This window comes from Barbus barbus, assembly GCF_936440315.1.
Source record: "Barbus barbus genome assembly, chromosome: 44".
Classification (NCBI taxonomy): domain Eukaryota; kingdom Metazoa; phylum Chordata; class Actinopteri; order Cypriniformes; family Cyprinidae; genus Barbus; species Barbus barbus.
This window is the reverse complement of record NC_136722.1, coordinates 15,431,346-15,451,457: the sequence shown is the minus strand read 5'-3', so window position 1 is coordinate 15,451,457 and position 20,112 is coordinate 15,431,346. Positions and strand designations below refer to the sequence as shown.

At 37.7% G+C, this 20,112-nt stretch overlaps 1 protein-coding gene across 3 annotated transcripts in view; it reads left to right on the top strand.

Moving 5' to 3' along the window:
* LOC306863093 (vascular endothelial growth factor receptor 1-like) overlaps positions 1–20,112 on the top strand; it is a 35,933-nt gene that overhangs the window by 7,497 nt on the left and 8,324 nt on the right. For 2 of the 3 annotated variants that reach the window (XM_079406267.1, XM_079406266.1), the window contains exons 5-19: positions 2,707–2,869; positions 2,972–3,108; positions 4,124–4,295; positions 4,499–4,616; positions 4,741–4,910; positions 6,021–6,168; positions 10,739–10,859; positions 13,113–13,221; positions 13,870–14,175; positions 16,263–16,409; positions 16,496–16,627; positions 17,934–18,040; positions 19,237–19,372; positions 19,455–19,559; positions 19,677–19,790. In XM_079406267.1, the coding sequence (XP_079262393.1) occupies positions 2,707–2,869; positions 2,972–3,108; positions 4,124–4,295; positions 4,499–4,616; positions 4,741–4,910; positions 6,021–6,168; positions 10,739–10,859; positions 13,113–13,221; positions 13,870–14,175; positions 16,263–16,409; positions 16,496–16,627; positions 17,934–18,040; positions 19,237–19,372; positions 19,455–19,559; positions 19,677–19,790 (2,185 nt within the window). Of the gene's footprint in view, positions 1–1,319; positions 1,414–2,706; positions 2,870–2,971; positions 3,109–4,123; positions 4,296–4,498; positions 4,617–4,740; positions 4,911–6,020; positions 6,169–10,738; positions 10,860–13,112; positions 13,222–13,869; positions 14,176–16,262; positions 16,410–16,495; positions 16,628–17,933; positions 18,041–19,236; positions 19,373–19,454; positions 19,560–19,676; positions 19,791–20,112 lie in introns of those variants that run through there. The other variant, XM_079406268.1, reaches the window with a different exon arrangement.

The following is a 20,112-nucleotide window of genomic DNA, read 5'->3' as shown; positions in this document are numbered from 1 at the left end:
ACACAGCTCGTAATTACTTTAAAAAGCGTTTTGACTTGCATCACGTTTGTAATGGTGTTAAAATCGTAATTTTACAAGATCCTCTCTAAAGACCTTGTGTTCTATTACATTCAGCTCTGTTTGGCTGTTTGAAAGGAAGAATGCACGTCTACAGTTTGTGTGTGCATGCACTATCTGTGTGCATGTGTGCAGTCGCTACAGTAAACGCATTGCGGTGTGTGTGCTTTCTAAGCATTTTAACGCTGTTGTTGCACTGGACTGAAAGTCGATGTTGGAGCAAACTGACGTGTGATGAATCGTTATTGCAAATAATCAGAAAAAGACCGATCATTAGTGCCAAGTACTTCTGTACTCAGCTATTCGTGCCAATCCCTACTCTTATCTATGGCTTCCACTGCCATACATGGAGTGCATCCTCTCACTCTCATTCACAAACTCTCCCTGTACTTATCTAACAATCACCCCAGGTTATAAGGGCAAGTGTGCGTCTCTTCGTGCCAGTTCGGATGTGTGTGTGTTCATGAGGGCATGTGGAGGGGATGTACAGAAGTCTTTTTGGCTCAGCATGACATGGATACTTTAAGACGATGCTCAGAGTGAGCGGCGCCCACAACTTCCTTGTCTTGTTGACACTGCACAAAGCCAAGAAGATGACGCCGAGACCACCTCACGCAGACTGATGTCTTCCACAGCTGGTGGCACAGACACAGATTTGAGGAATGAAGCTAAAAAGATGGCTGGCTGTGCATTTATGATATAGATACACTACTATATCTCTGGAGACAGGCTGAGTCCAAATATGGCAACAAAAGTCTCGAGAGGGTTTAAAAAAGGACTTAAGCATTTCAGGATGAATTTCAGATGAGAAGAGGAAACGGAAAAGAACAAGTTGACCAGTTCCCGTCGCGCTGCCTTTGGCTCCGCGCATGCAGGATGGAAACTGTTTTAGAATATGCTAGTGATATGACATCCCTATCCTCCCTCCTTGCTCAAAAAAGCACCACATTTAATTTCTGTTTGCTCTGTTTATGTCCTGCCAACCCTGCGCACAGATATTCAAAAGGTAAACGTGCTATAAATACGAGCTTTCTCCACCCTTCTCAAATTTGGACTGTCACATACTGGTAGAGTGTTTTTTTCCTGAGAGGATTTTGCACTTAGGAGTGTATCTTTAATCTTGCACCTTTCGCGTAGGGAACAATACATAGGCTCTCGCTGAAGCTGTGAAAGTAGCCGTGGGGCCCTTCCAGAAGCTGACCTGAGGGCCTAGCCGCGATGTCTATATCCTGTAGTAACAGGATGTGAGGAGATGGACTGGAGTCACGTTTCCACATCCTCGCCCTCCCTTCTTACGCACTGAACATAGGGAGGGATGTTAGCGAGAAGTTGGTTACCTAAGATTAGATGGTAAAGGTGAGGGGGGCACAATCTTTTACTTTAAAAGTGTTCATAAATATTAATTCAATGATTTGATGTTTGCCCAGTAATCTTATTTTTGCTGAAACTGGCACTAGTAGATAGTTGAAGTAGTATGTGTTAGTTCCAGTGTTATTTTAGTATTTGTATGTACTACTAAAAGTATTTATTAAGATTTTGAATTTGCTTATCTTTTGATTATATATTTGACATTTTCATTGTAATTTTAGTTTAAGCTATAGTAATGTTGTTATGGGCTTTTCTCATGCTTAAAATATCTATTTAACTTTCTTTTTGTGTCAGTTTTAGTTTCAATTATAGTGCTTCAACTTCAACCTACTACGTTTCGTTGCCAAGACAAAATTTCAAATTATTGTTATATTTAATTTTATTTCAGCTTTATTTAAATTCATGAATACAATTTTTAATAGTTTTAAAAATAGCACTGGTTTGTTCAGTCCAGTGTCGATTGGTAGAGGTAATTGCTTGGTCTTAAAATCGTAATTTTTTGTGGCTCTAATTTTGTCAAATTATGCAAAAAGTGTGAAAATATTATGTAATTGTGTATATTTAGGATACACAGACTGCTAGCTGTGCAATTAGCCAGTATTTTGTTCCTAAATCATTTCCACCACTGTCATTTCCGCCACAGAATGCTGTTACACAATACATAATTAGAGATGTGGCGGAAATGACAATGTAGTGGAAATGTTCATGAAAAATTACAGAATTGTATGTTCACTGTTGGTCATTGTTATTGGAAAATGTGTGTTTAAAAAGTTTTTAATTTTTTTATTTTAAGTCCACAAGGCCAAAAGTGACCATACCTAAAGAAATACTCTATAGTTGTTATGCTCCTGGGTAAAGGGCTTATCTAATGCCTTACCTAATATAGTAGTGCTTCCTAGAAACCAGCAGATTTTGAGCAGCTCACACTGGGAGGAAAGCATTCACCTGATCCCCTGAGAAAGGGCAGGACACTTCCATAGTGTCACATCTAAGCCTGTAAACATTTCCTCCATCAAATATGGAAGTAAACAAAATCATAACACCGCTCTCCAAGAATTTCTGAAGGACGGTGCACTGTTGAACCCATCAGAACCCTTGTGTGTGCTGGCCAAATGAGATTCAAACTGAAAGTGCAAGTTTGTTTTTAAAATACACACAATTGGAAATCTTTTAGAGCTTTGCAAAGGCTAAGCACAAATCTCTGTTGTACCTAAAATAAATGCAAAAGCTTGTGGTGTAGCTGTTAATGTTTTTTAATGATCTTTTTTGTTACATTTTCAGTTTCCTTTCCACCAGTTAGCTCCTGATTATAGAAACATCATCTGGAACAGCAGGCAAGGTTTCACTATCCGTAGTCCCACATTCTTCTACATTGGACTATTTTCCTGTGAGACTATCGTCAATGGAGTCAAATATAGCAACAAGTTCTTGACTCACAGACCAGGTAAGCACTTGGTCTCTATGAGGTTTCTATGAATAACTTCTTAGTGAACCAAAAATTGGGACCTAAATTTAAGTTTAAAAATTGCATCTGTTCTCTTTGCAGTGAATAAAATCCTGGATGTGTATTTGAACAGCACGGGTTTGGTCCACACGTTACAGGGCCAGATGTTAGCACTGAACTGCACCGTTACAGCTGAATGGAATGCCAGGGTTTCCATTAGCTGGACGTACCCACAAAAGGTGGGGTTTACACAGTATTTGTGATTTATGAACTGCTATTCCTAATATCTTTATTCTGCATTTGGTATTATCGAAATCTATAGACATGGATTTTTAAAAGAATAGTTCATCCAAAAATTTAAATTGTCATCATTTACTCACCCTCATGTCATTCCAAACCTGTATAAGTTTTTTTCTTATGTTGAACACAAAAGAAGATATTTTGAAGAACCAAACAGTTGTTGGTCCCCCATTGACTTCCATAGTAAGGAAAGAAATACTATATATTCAATGGGGACCATCAACTGTTTGATTACCAGCATTCTTCAAAATATCTTCTTTTATGTTCAACATAAGAAACTCATACAGGTTTGGAACGACATGAGGGTGAGCAAAGGATTACAACATTTTGAGAGAAATATCCCTTTAATATGACTTAAACTCATCTTGATGCATTACTACTAAATTAATTAGTTCCACAACTAACACCCATTAGAAAGAAAATCATGAATTTTCTTGTTTAATATTTTATTGAAAGCAAATGGACAAAGACAGTAATGAATCTCAAATTGTGCTAATATATCATCTGCCATCTGCCATCAAAACTCGTTAAATTATTCAAAATGATCAGGGAATTAATTAATCTAATAATCTAATAAACATAATTAATTAATAATTAATAGAAATGTACTGTATGTACACATACTGAATGTGTGTAAATACATTTCTTGATGTCTCATTTGCTTCTATTTTCATGTTTATATTACTGAGATACTTAAATGCAACATCATAACTTACTCCATTTAACCTCCTGAGCTTTAAAAGAGCAAACTCAAATTTTTCTTTTTGGCAACTAGAGTCATTTTAAATGACAGTTTGTGACCTAAGGAGGCATTCCCTTCTTTAATTAAGTGTTTTAAATGGCCATTAAATGATATTCAGATTTTCTGTAGACCTCATTTCATCTGAAAGCCATGTTGTTTATATTTTTTCCTGATGTTTGTGACAGAATTTGCTCTGCTTGTTTTTACTTCAGGCTAATGGATCTGCTACTATCATCAGACGCATATCAAGGAGCCGAGGCAACATGCTCTTCTACAGCATTCTCACCATCCCCAGACTGAGCAAAGCAGACAGAGGACTTTACAAATGTCATGTAACAAGTGGTCCATCCAAGCGAGAAACAAATACCACAGTTATTGTCTATGGTGAGTTTCAGAATCAGTCACCTTGTTGCTGGGTTAAAATTTGCTTTGAAACGATTGTAAATTTCAGATTCATAAGATATATACCATGCCAAACTGCTTATCCACCTCTAATGGATTCTAATTCACTATTTACAGCTTTTTATCTCACAGTTTTCCACACTTGTGTTTCTGATTGTCTTATTCTCTTGTCTGTTTGTTCCCAGACCAACCTTTCATTCGACTCAAGCACAGAGATGACCCTGTGGTTCAGGCTTCTGCAGGACAGAAATCTTTCCGTCTGACTCCAAAACTAAGGGCTTTCCCTGCACCTGAAGTCATCTGGTAAAATTTCCTGTGATTACATAGTTCAGCTGCTAAGTAGTTGATTAAATGTTCATTAAAGTGAACGGAAGCAACATATTTGGCTAAAGAGGAAAAAATCTCAATAACTGAATCCGTTGCTTAGGTTGAAGGATGGGATGGTCGCCGCCGAGCGGTGCTCACGTTACCATGTAGACGGGGTTTCTCTGGTCATTCGGGATGTTGCTGAAGAGGATGCAGGAATCTACACCATCCTTACTGGTATCCAGCAGTATGGACTTTATCAGAACCTCACACTCACGTTGGTGGTAAATGGTGAGACTTAGCATAAAGAGTTTTTTCTTTTAATTAGTGTAATCACATCCAAATTAAAAGTTTTTGTGTACATAATATATGTCACACATATATTATATTTAACCCTGGACCACGAAACTAGTCTTAAGTTGCACAGGTATATTTGTAGCAATAGCCAAAAATACATTGTATGGGTCAAAATTATCGATTTTTCCATAACACTTTACAATAAGGTGCTGGTTGTTAACAATTAGTTAATGCATTAGCTAAAATTAACTAACAATGAACAATACTAATACAGCATTTATTAATGTTAGTTCATGTTAATTTTAGGATTAACTAATACATTATTAAAATCAAACGTTGTCGCTGTTAACATTAGTTAATGCACCATGAACTAACATGAATAACTGTATCGACATGAACTAACATTAGCAAGAATTAATAAATGCTGAAAAACTTTTCTGAAAAGTTCATTGTTAGCTAATGTTAGCTAATGCATTTACTACTGTTAACAAATAGCACCTTATTGTAAAGTGTTACCGATTTTTCTTTTATGCCAAAAATCATTAGGATATTAAGTAAAGATCATGTTCCATGAAGATATTTAGTAAATTTATCAAAATGTGACATTTGATTAGGAATATGACATTTGATTAGGAATATGCATTGCTAAGGACATCATTTGGACAACTTTAAAGGTGATTTTCTCAATATTTCGATACCCTCACATTCCAGATTTTCAAATAGTTGTATCTCAGCCAAATATTGTCCTATCCTAACAAAGCTTATTTATTCAGCTTTCAGATGATGTATAAATCTAAATAAATAAATAAAAATTGACCCTTATGACTGGTTTTGAGGTCCAAGGTCACATATAACCAAAAGCTTTTATTCTGGATGCGATTAATCGTGATTTATCATTGCCCAGCACTACTTTTAATGTTATAGAACTGTTTTATCAAATTCAATCAAACCATTTTGGAAATTTGATAGTTGTACAAACTATAATTAAATGTAAAAAAAGATTACAAACACACACACATAATTGATCATTTATTATTATTTATAATGAAGACTATGACAATATCCCCTCATTGCCTTTTCCCTTTCATCAAAATCTGTTCACAGTGAAGCCACAGATTGGAGAAAAGACAGTTTCCTCTCAGCAATCTGGGACTGTCCAGCGAGGCAGCAGACAAGCCTTGCACTGCACCTCTCACGGTGTCCCACCACCTCAAATCCAATGGCTCTGGCATCCGTGTCCTCCAAAAGGCCTGTAAGTTCACAATCCACTCAGAAACACACAAATGTTTGTCAAATATGAAATAAGGCAGTGATGAATGCACATTGAAATGGTGATCAAATACAGAACCTTATTACTGTGAGCCAAAGTAGCCTACTCACATAACATAGACCCTGTTTTAGGAAGGTTATGGTCCCTCTGTTTTATTCAGGCCTCTGCGAGCGCTCTGAAATCTCATTTTATTTCCCACTCTCATGTGTTACAAAGTGAAAGCATTACAATGAACTTTCTAAATTTGAAAACATTTCCCCAATTACTGACTAATCCCCCTAATTGCCCTTTAGTCACAGAGGAAAGGGATACGGTGAAGAATACTGGGTTAGGGCCAAAAATTCAGTCACTTTTAATTTAGTTTTTGATCCAGGTGAAAAAACACATGCGAGACAATGCAGTTTTGCTAGGTTTGGATTTCCCACACTAGACTAAGTTAGATATCCTCTCCATCATTGCGTAATCTCCTGAAACAGTTATTTCACACTGTACCTGGTCACAGTGTGTTTGATGTGTTTTTTTAGAATAAATGCACATATGAGTGGAGGCGTGTCTATATTTACAGACATACACACACACATATGTATGTGTGTATGTGTTTGTGAATAGAGACCTGTTTTGTCTAATTCAGCATGTGTTCAGACAGGGTTTCCTCTTAGCCTGTAGAACAGATGCTTGAGAAGGCCTTTCATGTGTGTGTCTCTATTCATTTTTGTGTGGATGCAGACGCTCATGTGTGTGTGTTCGTATATGTGTGTGAATGTGTGCCTGGTACACTGATAGAACTGAATTTAACTCCCGAGTTGAAAGTGCAGAAAAAAGCACTTCAAAAGACGCCAGTTCCGTGCTTGATTTGTTCGTTTCTAAATCAAACACTATGATTTAATGAACTTCCTGTGCAGAATGCTGGCTGTTTATTATTGTGATTTCTCAGACGCATCCTGCCATGCCTTCTTCAATGTCTGACACACCACATATCCACGGTTCTCATGAGAAAAATTGAGCAAGCATTACTCATCTCACAGAAACACCCTTCCACATACGTTCCCGACTTACTCCCATATAGACACACACACACAAACCGAGATTTTTTAAAATCCACAAACCCTGAAAGTGTTACGCTACAGTATGACACTGCCATTTCTACTCAAAATGTGTCCATTTTTAGGTCAGGCTTCCCCTTATTGTACTGCCTTCATGACATGTTATATTGGTGATATTTTCTTGGCCTATTCTTTGAGTGCTTCCTAAAAGAACTAAAAATGAAATATCAATGAGAGGAAAAGTCTTGTTGGCTGAAATAATGCAACAAACTCCCTGTATGTGCCAGCTATCCTTCATGCAATCTTAAAGTGACAGTTCATCCAGAAATGTAAGTTCTTTCATGATTCACTTAATATTAATACTGTTTTGGTCCAATTTGGTCTAAGAAGGTCCAATTCTCGATGTTAACAAACCATTAACAATGACTTTTGCCTCTAAACTTCTAATTTGCTGCTTATTAATTAAGTTTATGTATTGGTTAGGATAAGGGATATAGAATATGTTCATGCAGAATATATACTTTATAAGCACTAATAAACAGCCAATATGTTAATAATAGGCATGCTAATAGGCATCTAGGTAATAGTGAGAATTGATCCCTATACTGTGTTACCTAGTTTTTTAATATTTCTAATTTTATTAAGTTTTAGTTATTTTAGTGCTTCAGTTTGAATAAGAAAAAAAAGAAAACTAGTTCAAATCAAAAGTTTGTTTTTTTTGATATTTTGTTTTATTTCATAAATGAAAATGATGAAATAAAAATATTGGTGATGAAAATATTTTTTAATGGTTTTAGATATGCATAGAATTTTGGAACAACATTTTTGGATGACCTATCCCTTTAAGAAATGCTTTGGAGTTCTAATGGCAAACCCACATGGAATTTGCGGCAACAAATATCCTCAGAAATGTAACACTCGTCATGCTCTAATTTGATTAAAAACTAAATTATTCATGCTTTCAGTAAGCAATATATATCTAACACTTAGTAACACTTAGTTTAACACATTACCTTGTTTAAATTCTTTCTGGGGACGTTTATGCTAAAATGCCTGTAGATTCTATCTGGGTCTGCCTATCTGATATAATTTTTTTTATCATTTGCATTGAGATATACTCATCTTAAATTTCAAAAGGTATATATGATTAAAAAAAAAATTTAAAAAAATGAAAGCACTGTGTAAAGCTTGATCATTGAAAGGTATTGTATGTAGATTCTGTTGAGAGGTCTTGACTGGCTGGACCCTGACTCAGGCCCTTATTCTTTATAGCAGCCCGGTGCGGCTGGCCTGACGCTGCGGTGGAGGAGGCCCAGGGAGAGTGGAGTTGTGGGCTGGGCCAGCCTGATAGCGGCTGGATGGGCTTGAGCTCGGCCATGGGAACAGCAGCACTCTTATCTCAGCCAGGCAGGAGGCGCAGACGGGCTTCCTGTGTGAAAAATCAGAGCGCTTTTCCTCTCGTTGTTTGGCTTCCTCCCCGACGCGAGACAGCTTCCCAGCAGCGTGATTGTCCCTCCGTCTTCAAACGTGGCACAGTCCGCTTCCTCAGGAGCTTGATCTATTCTTGAGAGTCCCTGATACCACACACACACACACACTCCCTCCACCCCACTTTACCGATCCACCACAATCCCCCTCACCTGTCCTGCCACACTCACAAATAACCCTACAACTGCCAGTGCCCTTCCTTATCCTGCCACCCCAGAGACATCACTAAAAGCAGGCCATCTCACGAGGATCCAGAACAGCTGGGCTCACACAGGACGGAGAGGCTGATATCTCTGCACCCCTGGAACTACATTCTAATTTATTCCTCTTTGTTGTTGTTGTACAGAGACAGTTTTTCTGCTCTTCCTCTTTCTGAGCATGATCCCCATCCATACACTGCCTGGTGCTGCTTTGCTTTTCGTGTTCTTGAGTGGTACTATAAAGGATGTATGAACAAGCCTCCATCTCCAAAGCCCAGACCATCAGTTGTAGTTCTAACATCCACAAAAGCTGTGAGTTCAGATTGTACATGATGAAAATATCCTCTATCTACTATCTCGACGTGAGCCAAGGAGGGCAGAGAAAACCGAGGCTCGCTATTTGGATATCAGTTTTTTTTTTTCTTTTTCCCAGACTGGACCTGGCCCAGAATGCCTGCTGTGTAGGAGTTCTGATGGGCTGTAAATGAAAGACAAAAGCTCTGTGTCATCCTGTGTGTCATCTTATGTCAAACTCTTCCACTTTACAGTGATGCTGTGTATTACAGTTGCTTTATTTTGTGCTGAAAGAAAAGATCCTGCCTGTTTGTATGCAAGTGTTTGTGTGTGTTGTGTGAGTATTTGTGTGTTTGTTTCTACTCTACGGGTCTCTCCCAATGTGATTCGTCCCTTTTTATACAGATTGTCTGAGTAATATATGATTCTAATATTTAATAATTTTATACAACTAACTTACTTATGGTAAATCTCAATAATTGCCAAATGTGTAAGAACACTGATAAAAATGTATTTTTAATATCTAATGTATGTGTTTATATCAAATGTATTTGTTTTTACATTAAATTTGCTTGAAATTATTTGTACAATATGGTCTGTTTGGTTCTAAAAAATGCATACGTGAAGTCCTAGCTGCTGGCAAAGATGTAGCTGAAATATTGGCTGACTATAACTGTTTCTTAATGGATGCTTTTCTAGAAAATAAAACAGAGTAGATTTCATAATGACCCACAGAAGTCAGTTCATAATACTGTACGCAGGCACACAGAGTACATGGATGAAGGTGTGTGAATGCAGAATGAGTGGGGATGTTTGTGGTAAAACAAATGGGCGTTTGAAGTCTCTATGTATGTGTGTGTGTGTGTGTATGTGTGTGCATGAGAGAACGAGCGAGTAACTGTTCCCGGAGAGCCGTGGGAGAGTGGACTGTGTTTGAGAAGAGCTGTTGTCATGATCAGGGTGGGACATACGAGGACAGAACACTCACTGTCTCAGCCAAATAGGAAGAGCAATCAGAAAGAGTCGTCAAAGCCAGGGAGGGGTAACAGATACCCATCACCACGGCCCATCAGAACCTTGCTCCAAAGATTAGAGACCTTAAAGAATTGGCATGGATAAGATAATGGGATAAATGCCTAGAAGCTAGTGTGCAAAGTGGATGAGAGGTTGGAACTTCGGAAGCTTGTCTGGGATGATTTACCGGCAGGAAAAGGAACACATCCAAGCCCCACACACTGCTAATTACGGAACACTCCAACGAGTGTCACCGTATCCTGACACAAATGACACACACACACACAGAATATGAATTTTAAAAAAAATCCCAAAGAAACAATTCCATAAATTGACTATAGTGAAAAATGAATTCCCAAGAGACCAAGGATCGGAAGATTCCGGTCTTCCCCTTTCAGACCGCAGCTGCGCTACACATCTGTTTCTTGTGACATCACTGCTTCGACACTTGTGAACTGAGAGTGCTGTCGTTCTCTCTTCCTCTTTCTCGTCCTCTGTCTTCCTCTCTCTAAGATGTGAGAAGCCTCCTCCTTTGTCCTGGACTGCAGTCAGTGAGAAGACAGAAGTCACGTCCACCCACAATCCCATCCTGACAGTCAGCCACAGACAGGAAGTGTTAGAAGGGAAGAATAAGGTGAGTGTTTGAGTGGGTGGACTGATCATAGGGGACAGATGAAATGAATACACAAGAGGGCACACAAGAACGCAAAAGTACTCCCCCGGGATTCACACGAGTGCATCTGCGCTCAGTTCTGTGGAATTATGAGTTCCACCAAATGTTAGATAACAGCAATTAAGTTCCAATTCTAGTTAGTTCTGTAGGTTGTTAAACAGGTGTCCTTCCTCTCTGATTACTGGAACAGCATTAAATGATTTATTTCAAGAATAGTCCATCTCCATCCCCCATGCATGTACCTGAATCGCCTTCCTTGTTGGTGCTAGAACAAAAATAACAAATAACAACAAAGAGTATTAAAATAAGTTTGTTTCGGTATCAGTTGTTAGAACCTCCTTTTATAAGAAACATGGAGGGAATAGAATCTGATGGCGAGCAATTCAGCTGTCAAAATCAGTTTCCCCACACCTGTGGAGAGGCATGTTGATGTAGTGGCTTAAAAGTTGTGGATAGGTCTTAACAAGTATCAGTTTGATACATTCTTAAACTTACTTATATCAGAAAAATGTGTAAAAAAAAGTCTGATGGCGATCAACCCTGGTGTCAGAATCTGTTTCCCCAGCCCTGTGGGGAGACATGTTGATTATATGCCTTTTGAAGATGAATCTTTTCCAAAATCAGTTTCATAAATATTTGAACCTCCTTAACAGGGGTGCTCAACTCTGGACCTCGAGATCCACTTTCCTCCAACTTTAATCAAACACATCTGAACAAGCTAATCAAGTTCTTCAGGTTTAATCCAGGATGGAGATAATCTCTGCAGGAAAGCGGATCTTGAGGTCCAGAGTTGAGGACACCTGTTCTATAAGAAACATGAAGGGAACAGAATACAATGGCGAGCAATCCAGCTGTCAGAATCTGTTCCCCCAGCCCCAAAGTTGTTGATCTGGTTCTATTTGCAAGTTGTGTGTTCCTGTATTGACTGTGCTCTATGCTGAGGTTTTTTGTCTGTTCTCACACTGTACTCCCGTTCAGGAGCATAGTGTGAGGATTATTTTTTTTCTCCTTTCTTTCCTCATGTTGTGCTGTATTCTTCTTCTCTATTGCATTTCGTTGCCTTGTACCTAACGTTACATGTGCAATGACAATAAATTGAATCCAATCCAATCCAATTTGGGTATAGATCCTAACCAAATCAGTTTGATAAATATTAAAAAACCTCCTTTTAAAAAAAAAACATGGAGAGACATGTTGATGTAGGGTATTCAGATTTGTTTATTATATCCAATTTAAGAATGCATCTTAACCAGTATTGGTTTAACAACAAATATTAGAACCTCCTTGTATAAGAAACATGGAGGGAATAGAATGGTGAGCAACCCAGCTGGCAGAATCTGTTGAATCTGTTGATTCTCTCCCGTTTGGGTCTTGGAGATGGGTCTTAACATTAATCAGTTTGATAAATATTAAAACCTTCTTATATAAGAAAAGAGAGGAAAGAATCTGATGGCGAGCAACCCAGGTGTCAGAATCTGTTCCCCTGGCTTTGTATAGAACCATGTTGATGCCATTTGAGGATGGATCTTAACCAATATCAATTTGATAAATAATAGAACCTCCTTCTATAAGAAACATGAAGGGAACAGAATCTGATGGTGAGCAATCAAGCTGTCAGAATCTGTTCCCCCACCCCCATGAGGAGGCATAATGATGTAATGGCTTAAAAGCCATCTCTTCCATTTGGGGATGGATCATAACCAGTATCAGTTTGATAAATATTAGAACCTCCTTCTACAAGAAACAGATAGAATTCGATAGCAAGCAAACCAGCTGTCAGAATAAGAATGAAACCATTTTTTGGATTTTGGTCACTCCTAAGCTTACTCATTTTGTGGCTAGAGGTTATGTGAAATGTCATTACCTTGTGTGAGCTTTGCGTTCTCAGAAAAATGTAATTACCACAATTTACCCAACATGTCCCTGGATCAACATCATTGGTCATGGCTGGTCTTGGAACGACATTACTAACCAAACTAATGACTCATTTGTGCATAGGACTTATGTTAGGTGCTTGAACAACATTCTTATCCATCAAGGTTAGGGTTTGAATAGGGATTGTGTTATAGCTATGATTGTTTAATGAGAATGTAGTTCCTGGACAAACAATGGAAGTTGATGCAGGAACATGTCCAACTTGATGAGATCGTATAATGCTTAAACTTTCTAGCCGTGCTTGCTTGCATGCAACAGTTGTTTTTTGTGTTTCCACAGACTGTAGCAGTTCTGAAAGTTGGCGAAGCATTGATTTCTGGCATCTATCGCTGTGTTGCATCAAATTTAATGGGCAGAGATGAACTAGACATCCGTTTCTATGTCACAGGTACTTATATATACATATATATAACTAAATTTTAAAATATTTTTAAACCTCAACATCCAAATATTTTACCTCGTTCTCCATATCTTTTTCTGTCATGCTCCCTCTCTCTCACTCCTTCTCTTTCTTCCTCCTCCGTCCCCTTGTTTTCGAGGTTTTTTTTTCAAGCTGTGCTAAATTCAGCCACAGTGGATGTAGCCCATCCTGGCTGTTGTCATAGCGACAGGGTGGAGGAGTGAACAGGAACCTGTGGCTCTTATCATACTGCCTCCTCGTGCGGTGCATTATTTGGAGAACACTGGTGGTGTTCGGGAAAGATAAACATTATCTTATCATAAACATTACATTATCAGGAAACCCTCGAGTGGTTTCCACGGGAAATTTCAAATAGCTAAAGTAAATAGCGCACCTTTACACTAGCATCTTATTGCTACTTGTACTGACAATGGCTATTCAACATTGTCATCAAAGGTTACAAAAAATGCTGCTTGGTCAACACTTCTAAATTGGTTTCTCTAGGCTGTTTTTTGTTTAATAGCCTGAAACAAAACTCGGTTGTTGCCAGGAGGTCTGTATGTGTTCGGTCTCACTGTATCGAGTATTTTATGCACAGGAAGTGGAAACTGAAACTGCTTTTCTCCACCACCACAGATGTCAAAGGAGGCCTTATCACGTCTTTGGAGGAAGAGCCCAGAGAGGGAGGGGACCTTCGTTTGGTCTGTATTGCCAATAGGCACCTCTATTCCGACCTGTCATGGTATAGATTAATGAATCAATCCACAACATCAGAGGGAGCTTCAGTTCTCAGCGGGGAGCTCAAAGAGGGGCAGTTCTCTCATACTCTGCAGCTTCTGCTGAAGAATGTTACTGCACAGGATTCGGGAACATACCGCTGTTCTGTCACACACCTGCTTACAGGAGAACATTCACACCTAGATACAGCCGTGGAGGTCACAGGTGTGTCTTTAATAGTCATTGTGCTCAACACACACACAGACACAGACATTCATGCTCTCTGTAAAGGGATCGTTTATCAGGACAAGAACATTCTGTCATCATTTACTCACCTTCATGTTGTATGACTTTCTCTGTTGCAAGGAACACAATATGGATATTTAACAATAAGTCCTGGCTGCTCTTTTCCATAGAATTAAATATGGATGAACCCTAAAAAAATGAAAAAAGTACCATAATAGTATATATATATAATATGTAGAATTTATTTTGCATTCATGCACATACTTGGCCATTTTAGGATGTGGCACAACAGCTTTGACATCAGTGTCTCTCAGCATTAACAAGAAAAGCATACTGTTTTAAAACAACAAATAAGCCCTTTTTTTTTTTTTTTTTTACTGAAAACTGATTTGTTTTTACTGCTGTGATCTTTGGCACTTTTATGGGGGACAAAATAGGGTCTGAAACTCTCAAAAATTATTTTTTTCTAAATATTTCTTCCTCCACATCTTGAAATATTATTATTATTATTATTTATTCTTTTATTTTAAAATTGCATTTATTATTTATTAAAAAAGTATTGCTTGTCTTTTTGTTTGGAATTATCCCTGTAATTGCTAAAAAATTGCTATATATATATATATATATATATATATATATATATATATATATATATATATATATATATATATTACTAAACAATTAAACAACAGTTTTAAAAACAGTAGTTACTGATAAATTTACATTTTCCATTAGGTAATAAAAATATTTTAATATTTTTCTTACAGTATCTTACAGTAACAGGGTTGAATGAGCTTGACAAATTAAGCCAACACTTACTTGCTCATATTATGTTACTGCTTGGGTGTCATAGTTTAAATTTTTTGTAACTGGGAGAAATCGTATGGTAACAGGTTTGTATGCAAAATGTAGGATACATTTCTGGTCATTAAAAATAGTACAAAATAAAATAGAACAAAAAAATAACTAATTGATAATAAATAATAAGTTTAAACATCTGATAAGGCTTACATCAAAAACATGGGATTTGTGTCTAATTCTTAAAATAAAAAAAGGACACCACAGTATTCGTGCTCATATACCATATTGCTGTATCATTTACATATGCTTGCAAATGCAAACAGATCAGAAATAGCAGGTTATTGCAGGTCACAACACAGTCAGAAGCCATCAGACTTCTCTGAGATACTGACTTTAAGTCACGTAAGGATGTGTTTGCAGACACCCACACATTCAGAGACAGAGGCGGAAAGAGAAACAAAAAGAGAAGAGAAAGACAGAGCAAAAGGGGTCCTTGGGAACTGGGTCCCAGAGCTTCCTTCTCTCCAAGGCTGCGTGAAGCAGAACCTCTTTGGTGTGGGAATGAGATCTAGTCAGGAGGAAGAGCACACAATGGCACTTCCCACTATGCCACATTTACAGGCTGATTCACATGGCCAAAGAACAATCAGCCAATCAGCCACTGTCACAGAACGAGGAAAGAGACAACAATCAATTGTGTCCAGGAGGAAAATATTTTTCTAGAGTTTTATGTAATCACGCTTCATGTGAAGAACCCCGCATGGTTTTTATTTTTATTTTATGTAAATTAAGTTACAGACAAATTAACCTGCGATTCTTTCATATTAATCTACATAAAGTTGAGACTACACTGTAAAACTTTCAACAGCCAAAGCAATAGTAGACATCCTTGGCCGGCTAACCCAGAAATATCAGTTGAGTCTGTGAAATGCTGAATGTGTCATTAAGACAAACAGAGGGATTTCGCTGAATGGCACAAATCCAATGGCTGCAATTCAAACATTCCAGGCCTCAGTATTCAATGAAAGAAATACAACTCGCAGCCTATTCACACTTCTGTAACAATAGTGAACCGCCTTGCCCGTAAATCACTCAGCTGCTTTATAAGGCGGACGTGTAATGCTAAGTGCCTCATGTGATTGCTGTGATTTCCGTCAATCTCCCTAGGGGTGTTTTTGATCTTTTTTGATTAAACTGATTCAGTGGACGTGGAACATCATGCGTAATGACCCCTGACCCAAGCCTTTTTGTCTCACACTGTATAGTTCTGAAGGCACCGGTGCTGCTGCAAAATCTGAGCGATCACAGTGTTAACATAAGCAACTCAGTCACTCTCCGCTGCCCCATTCAGGGAGTTCCACACCCCCGGATCACATGGTATAAGGACCAAAGAAAGCTGCAGCAGGTGTCTGGTGAGACTAGAAAATGTGTTTTTTGAGTATTTATTTTAAGTATCCTGTATGTGAATAGATTACATATGTGTTTCTTTTATTGGTAGGTATTATGCTGCTTCCAGAGGAAGGGACTCTTCATATCGACCGAATTACAGTTGAAGACCAGGGACTTTACACCTGTAAGGCCACCAATGAGAGAGGGTCTGTGGTGAGCTCCGCCCACATATGGGTTCAAAGTAAGCTACTGCTTTGTCCTTTGTCTCAAAACCTGAGAGTAAATGTACTAATTTTAATTTGTATTATTATAACTTATTTTAAATTTTATGGCAAGTATAAATTTAAGAATAATAATAATTATTAATAATTATTTATAATAATAATAATGCAATGAAATGCAATGAAAATCATTTTTAAATCATCATCTAATATGCACTACTGTAGAGATTGGGGTCAGTAGGATATTTTTATTATTGTATTTTGCAGCAACACATTTTATTAGATCAAAAGTGTCATTCTGTTTCAAATAAATTCAGCACTTTTAAAAATAAAGGTGCTTAACAATGCCATAGAAGAAACGTTTTTGTCTAAATGGTGCCAAAAAGAACCTTTAACATCTGAAGAACCTTTCTATTTCACAAAAGGTTCTTTATGGCTAAAGAAGGTTCTTCAGATTATAAAAAGGTAAGAAAGAGATGGTTTTTTAAAGAACCTTTGGCTGAATGGTTTTTGGAACCAAAAATGGTTCTTCTATGGCTTCGCTATGAACCTTTTAAGCACCTTTATTTTTAAGAGTGTGTTCTATTGGACTTTCTGTTCATCAAGAAATCCTGAAAGAATAAGTATCACAAAAAATATTAAGCAGCACAACTGTGTTTAACATTGATAACAATAAGTAATGTTACTTGAGCACCAAATCAGCATATTAGAATGATTTCTGAAGGATCATGTGACACTGAAGACTGGAGTAATGATGCTGAAAATTTGAGCTTTACTGAATAAATTATATTTAAAAGTATTAAAATAGTTATTTAATAACTCACAATAATTCTATTTTTTACTATATTTGTTTGAAATAAAATTAATGCAGACTTGGTGCGCATTAGAAGCTTCTTTCAAAAACATAAAAAAATTCTACAGACCCCAGATTTTAAACTTTGAATGTATGCATGAATAGTCCTTTAACACAGTTCTATGTTGGTATTACCAGTAGTTTGCTGGGGTTTTTTTCTCACACTTTATTTACTCTTGTCGGATGCTTCTAAACACGGTGCTGAGAGGAGACGTTCACGCTGTTCTCTTCCAATAGGCCAGGAAGGAAACTGTCTCCCATTTTCATTTCCCACAGATGGCCTCGGCTTTTCAACCCTTAAACTGTTTACCTATTTTTATGTAGGTTCATTTGTTTAGCTGTTTCTATAGAGGCTAATGCATTACTCATGACCTATAGGGATTTGTAATGCTCATGGGGACAAATGTGATCCCGGTCATGTCCCAGTCTCTTATTTTTTCTCTTTAAACAGCACTTGTTTATGTATCCAAAAGGTTCATCTGAATCCCTTTCTCTGGAGATCCCGACTCTAGCATGTACATGTGTGGTGGCCACTCTCTTCTGGCTGCTTCTCACACTGCTGATTCGCAAACTCAAACAGGTGAGAGCCAATCAAGGCCAATAAAAACTGCTTATATTATTGTACCATTTAATATACAGTCATGGCCAAAAATATCGGCACCCTTGGTAAATAGGATCAAAGAAGGCTGTGAAAATTAATCTGCGTTGTTAATCCTTTTGACATTTGACATTTACATTTATTCATTTAGCTGACGCTTTTATCCAAAGCGACTTACAATTGCTATATATGTCAGAGGTCGCACGCCTCTGGAGCAACTAGGGGTTAAGTGTCTTGCTCAGGGACACATTGGTGTCTCACAGTGGATTCGAACCCGGGTCTCTCACACCAAAGGCATGTGTCTTATCCACTGCGCCATCACCACCCCACCACCCCATGATCTTTTATTTTTAAAAATTCACATTTAAAATTCACATTCAAATCTAACCTTTCATTGGATAATAAGAATTTAAAATGGGGGGAAATATCATTATGAAATAAATGTTTTTCTCAAATACACGTTGCACACAATTATCAGCACCCCTAAATATTCTTATGAGTAATGTATCTCTGAAATATATTCCCATTCATATTCACAATTTTGAGCACTCCAGGGTGATTATGAACATGAAATTATCCAGCCATGACTTCCCGTTTCACAGAAATATAAATAGGAGGGAAAACAAAGCCCAAATTCCCTTAATCATCCATCACAATGAGAACAACCAAAGAATATATTTCTGATGTGCAGCAAAAGCTAATTGAGCTTCACAAATTAGTGAAGTGGCTTTCAGAAAAGAGCTAGAGCAGTGAAAATTCCCATTTCCACCATCAGGGCAATAATTAAGAATTTCCAATCAACATAAAATGTTATGAAACTGCCTGGAAGAGGACGAGTGTCAATATCGTCCTTATGCACGGTGAGGAGGAGAATTTGAGTGGCTAAAGACTCTTCTTTTAGAGTTCTTCTGCTATGGCCATTCCAGTCCTCTGACCTGAACCCTGTAGAAAATGAGTGAGGTGAATTGAAGAGAAAAAGCACCATCATGAAGCTGGGAATGTGGCCAATGTGTATTAGAGAAAGACATTTATTTCATAATGATACCCCCCCCCCCCCATTTTAAATTCTTATTATCCAATGAAAGGTTTGATTTTTGTGAATTTTTTTAATAAAAGATCAAAAGGATTAACAATGCAGATTAATTTTCACAGCCTTCTTTGATCATATTTATTCTCAGCCAAACTCCACTAATGGCAAAGCAGAGTATCTGCCAATCATCCTGCATCCAGGGGAGGAGCCTCTGGTTGAGCACTGTGACCGATTACAGTATGATCCCGCCCAATGGGAGTTTCCACGTGACCGCCTTCAGCTAGGTAAATTGTGTGCATGCTTTATAAGTTGTATTGATGCTGTTATGCAGTATACTGATATGTGCTTTATTGTTCTGTACTCCAGAAAAGCCCCTGGGGCGAGGGGCATTTGGCAGAGTAATGCAGGCCTCAGCTTTCGGCATTAGCAATTCAGCCAGCTGCACCACAGTGGCCGTCAAAATGCTTAAAGGTATATTCTTAACCATTAAAATGGCTCAAGAATCTTAAAAATACCTATTGTGTAATAAAAAGCCTATTTAGCAAATATACATTAGTGTCAGGAGTTATGTCTGTCGTGTTCCTGCAGATGGCGCTACACCCAGTGAACACAAGGCTCTGATGACAGAACTGAAGATCCTCAATCATATTGGTCATCACCTCAATGTGGTCAATCTTCTCGGTGCATGTACCAAACCAGGAGGTCTGCATGTCACCAATTATCTCTAAACCCTCAAAGTTTGGTTTTGCTATATAGCATCTATAAAAGTCATTCAAGATGCGTATGGCTTGTGACAGGTTACCATTTTAGGGTCAGCAAGTTTCTTTTAAAAGAAATTAATACTTTTTATTCAGCAAGTAAGCATTAAAGAAGTTGACAGTAAAGGCATTTATAATGTTAGAAAAGATGTCTATATCAAATAAATGCTGTTCTTTTGAACTTTCTATTCGTCAAAGAAATCTTTCCTCATTTTTTTTTTATTTTTTATTCGTTGATAAGAAATGTTTCTGAATGTTAGCATGAA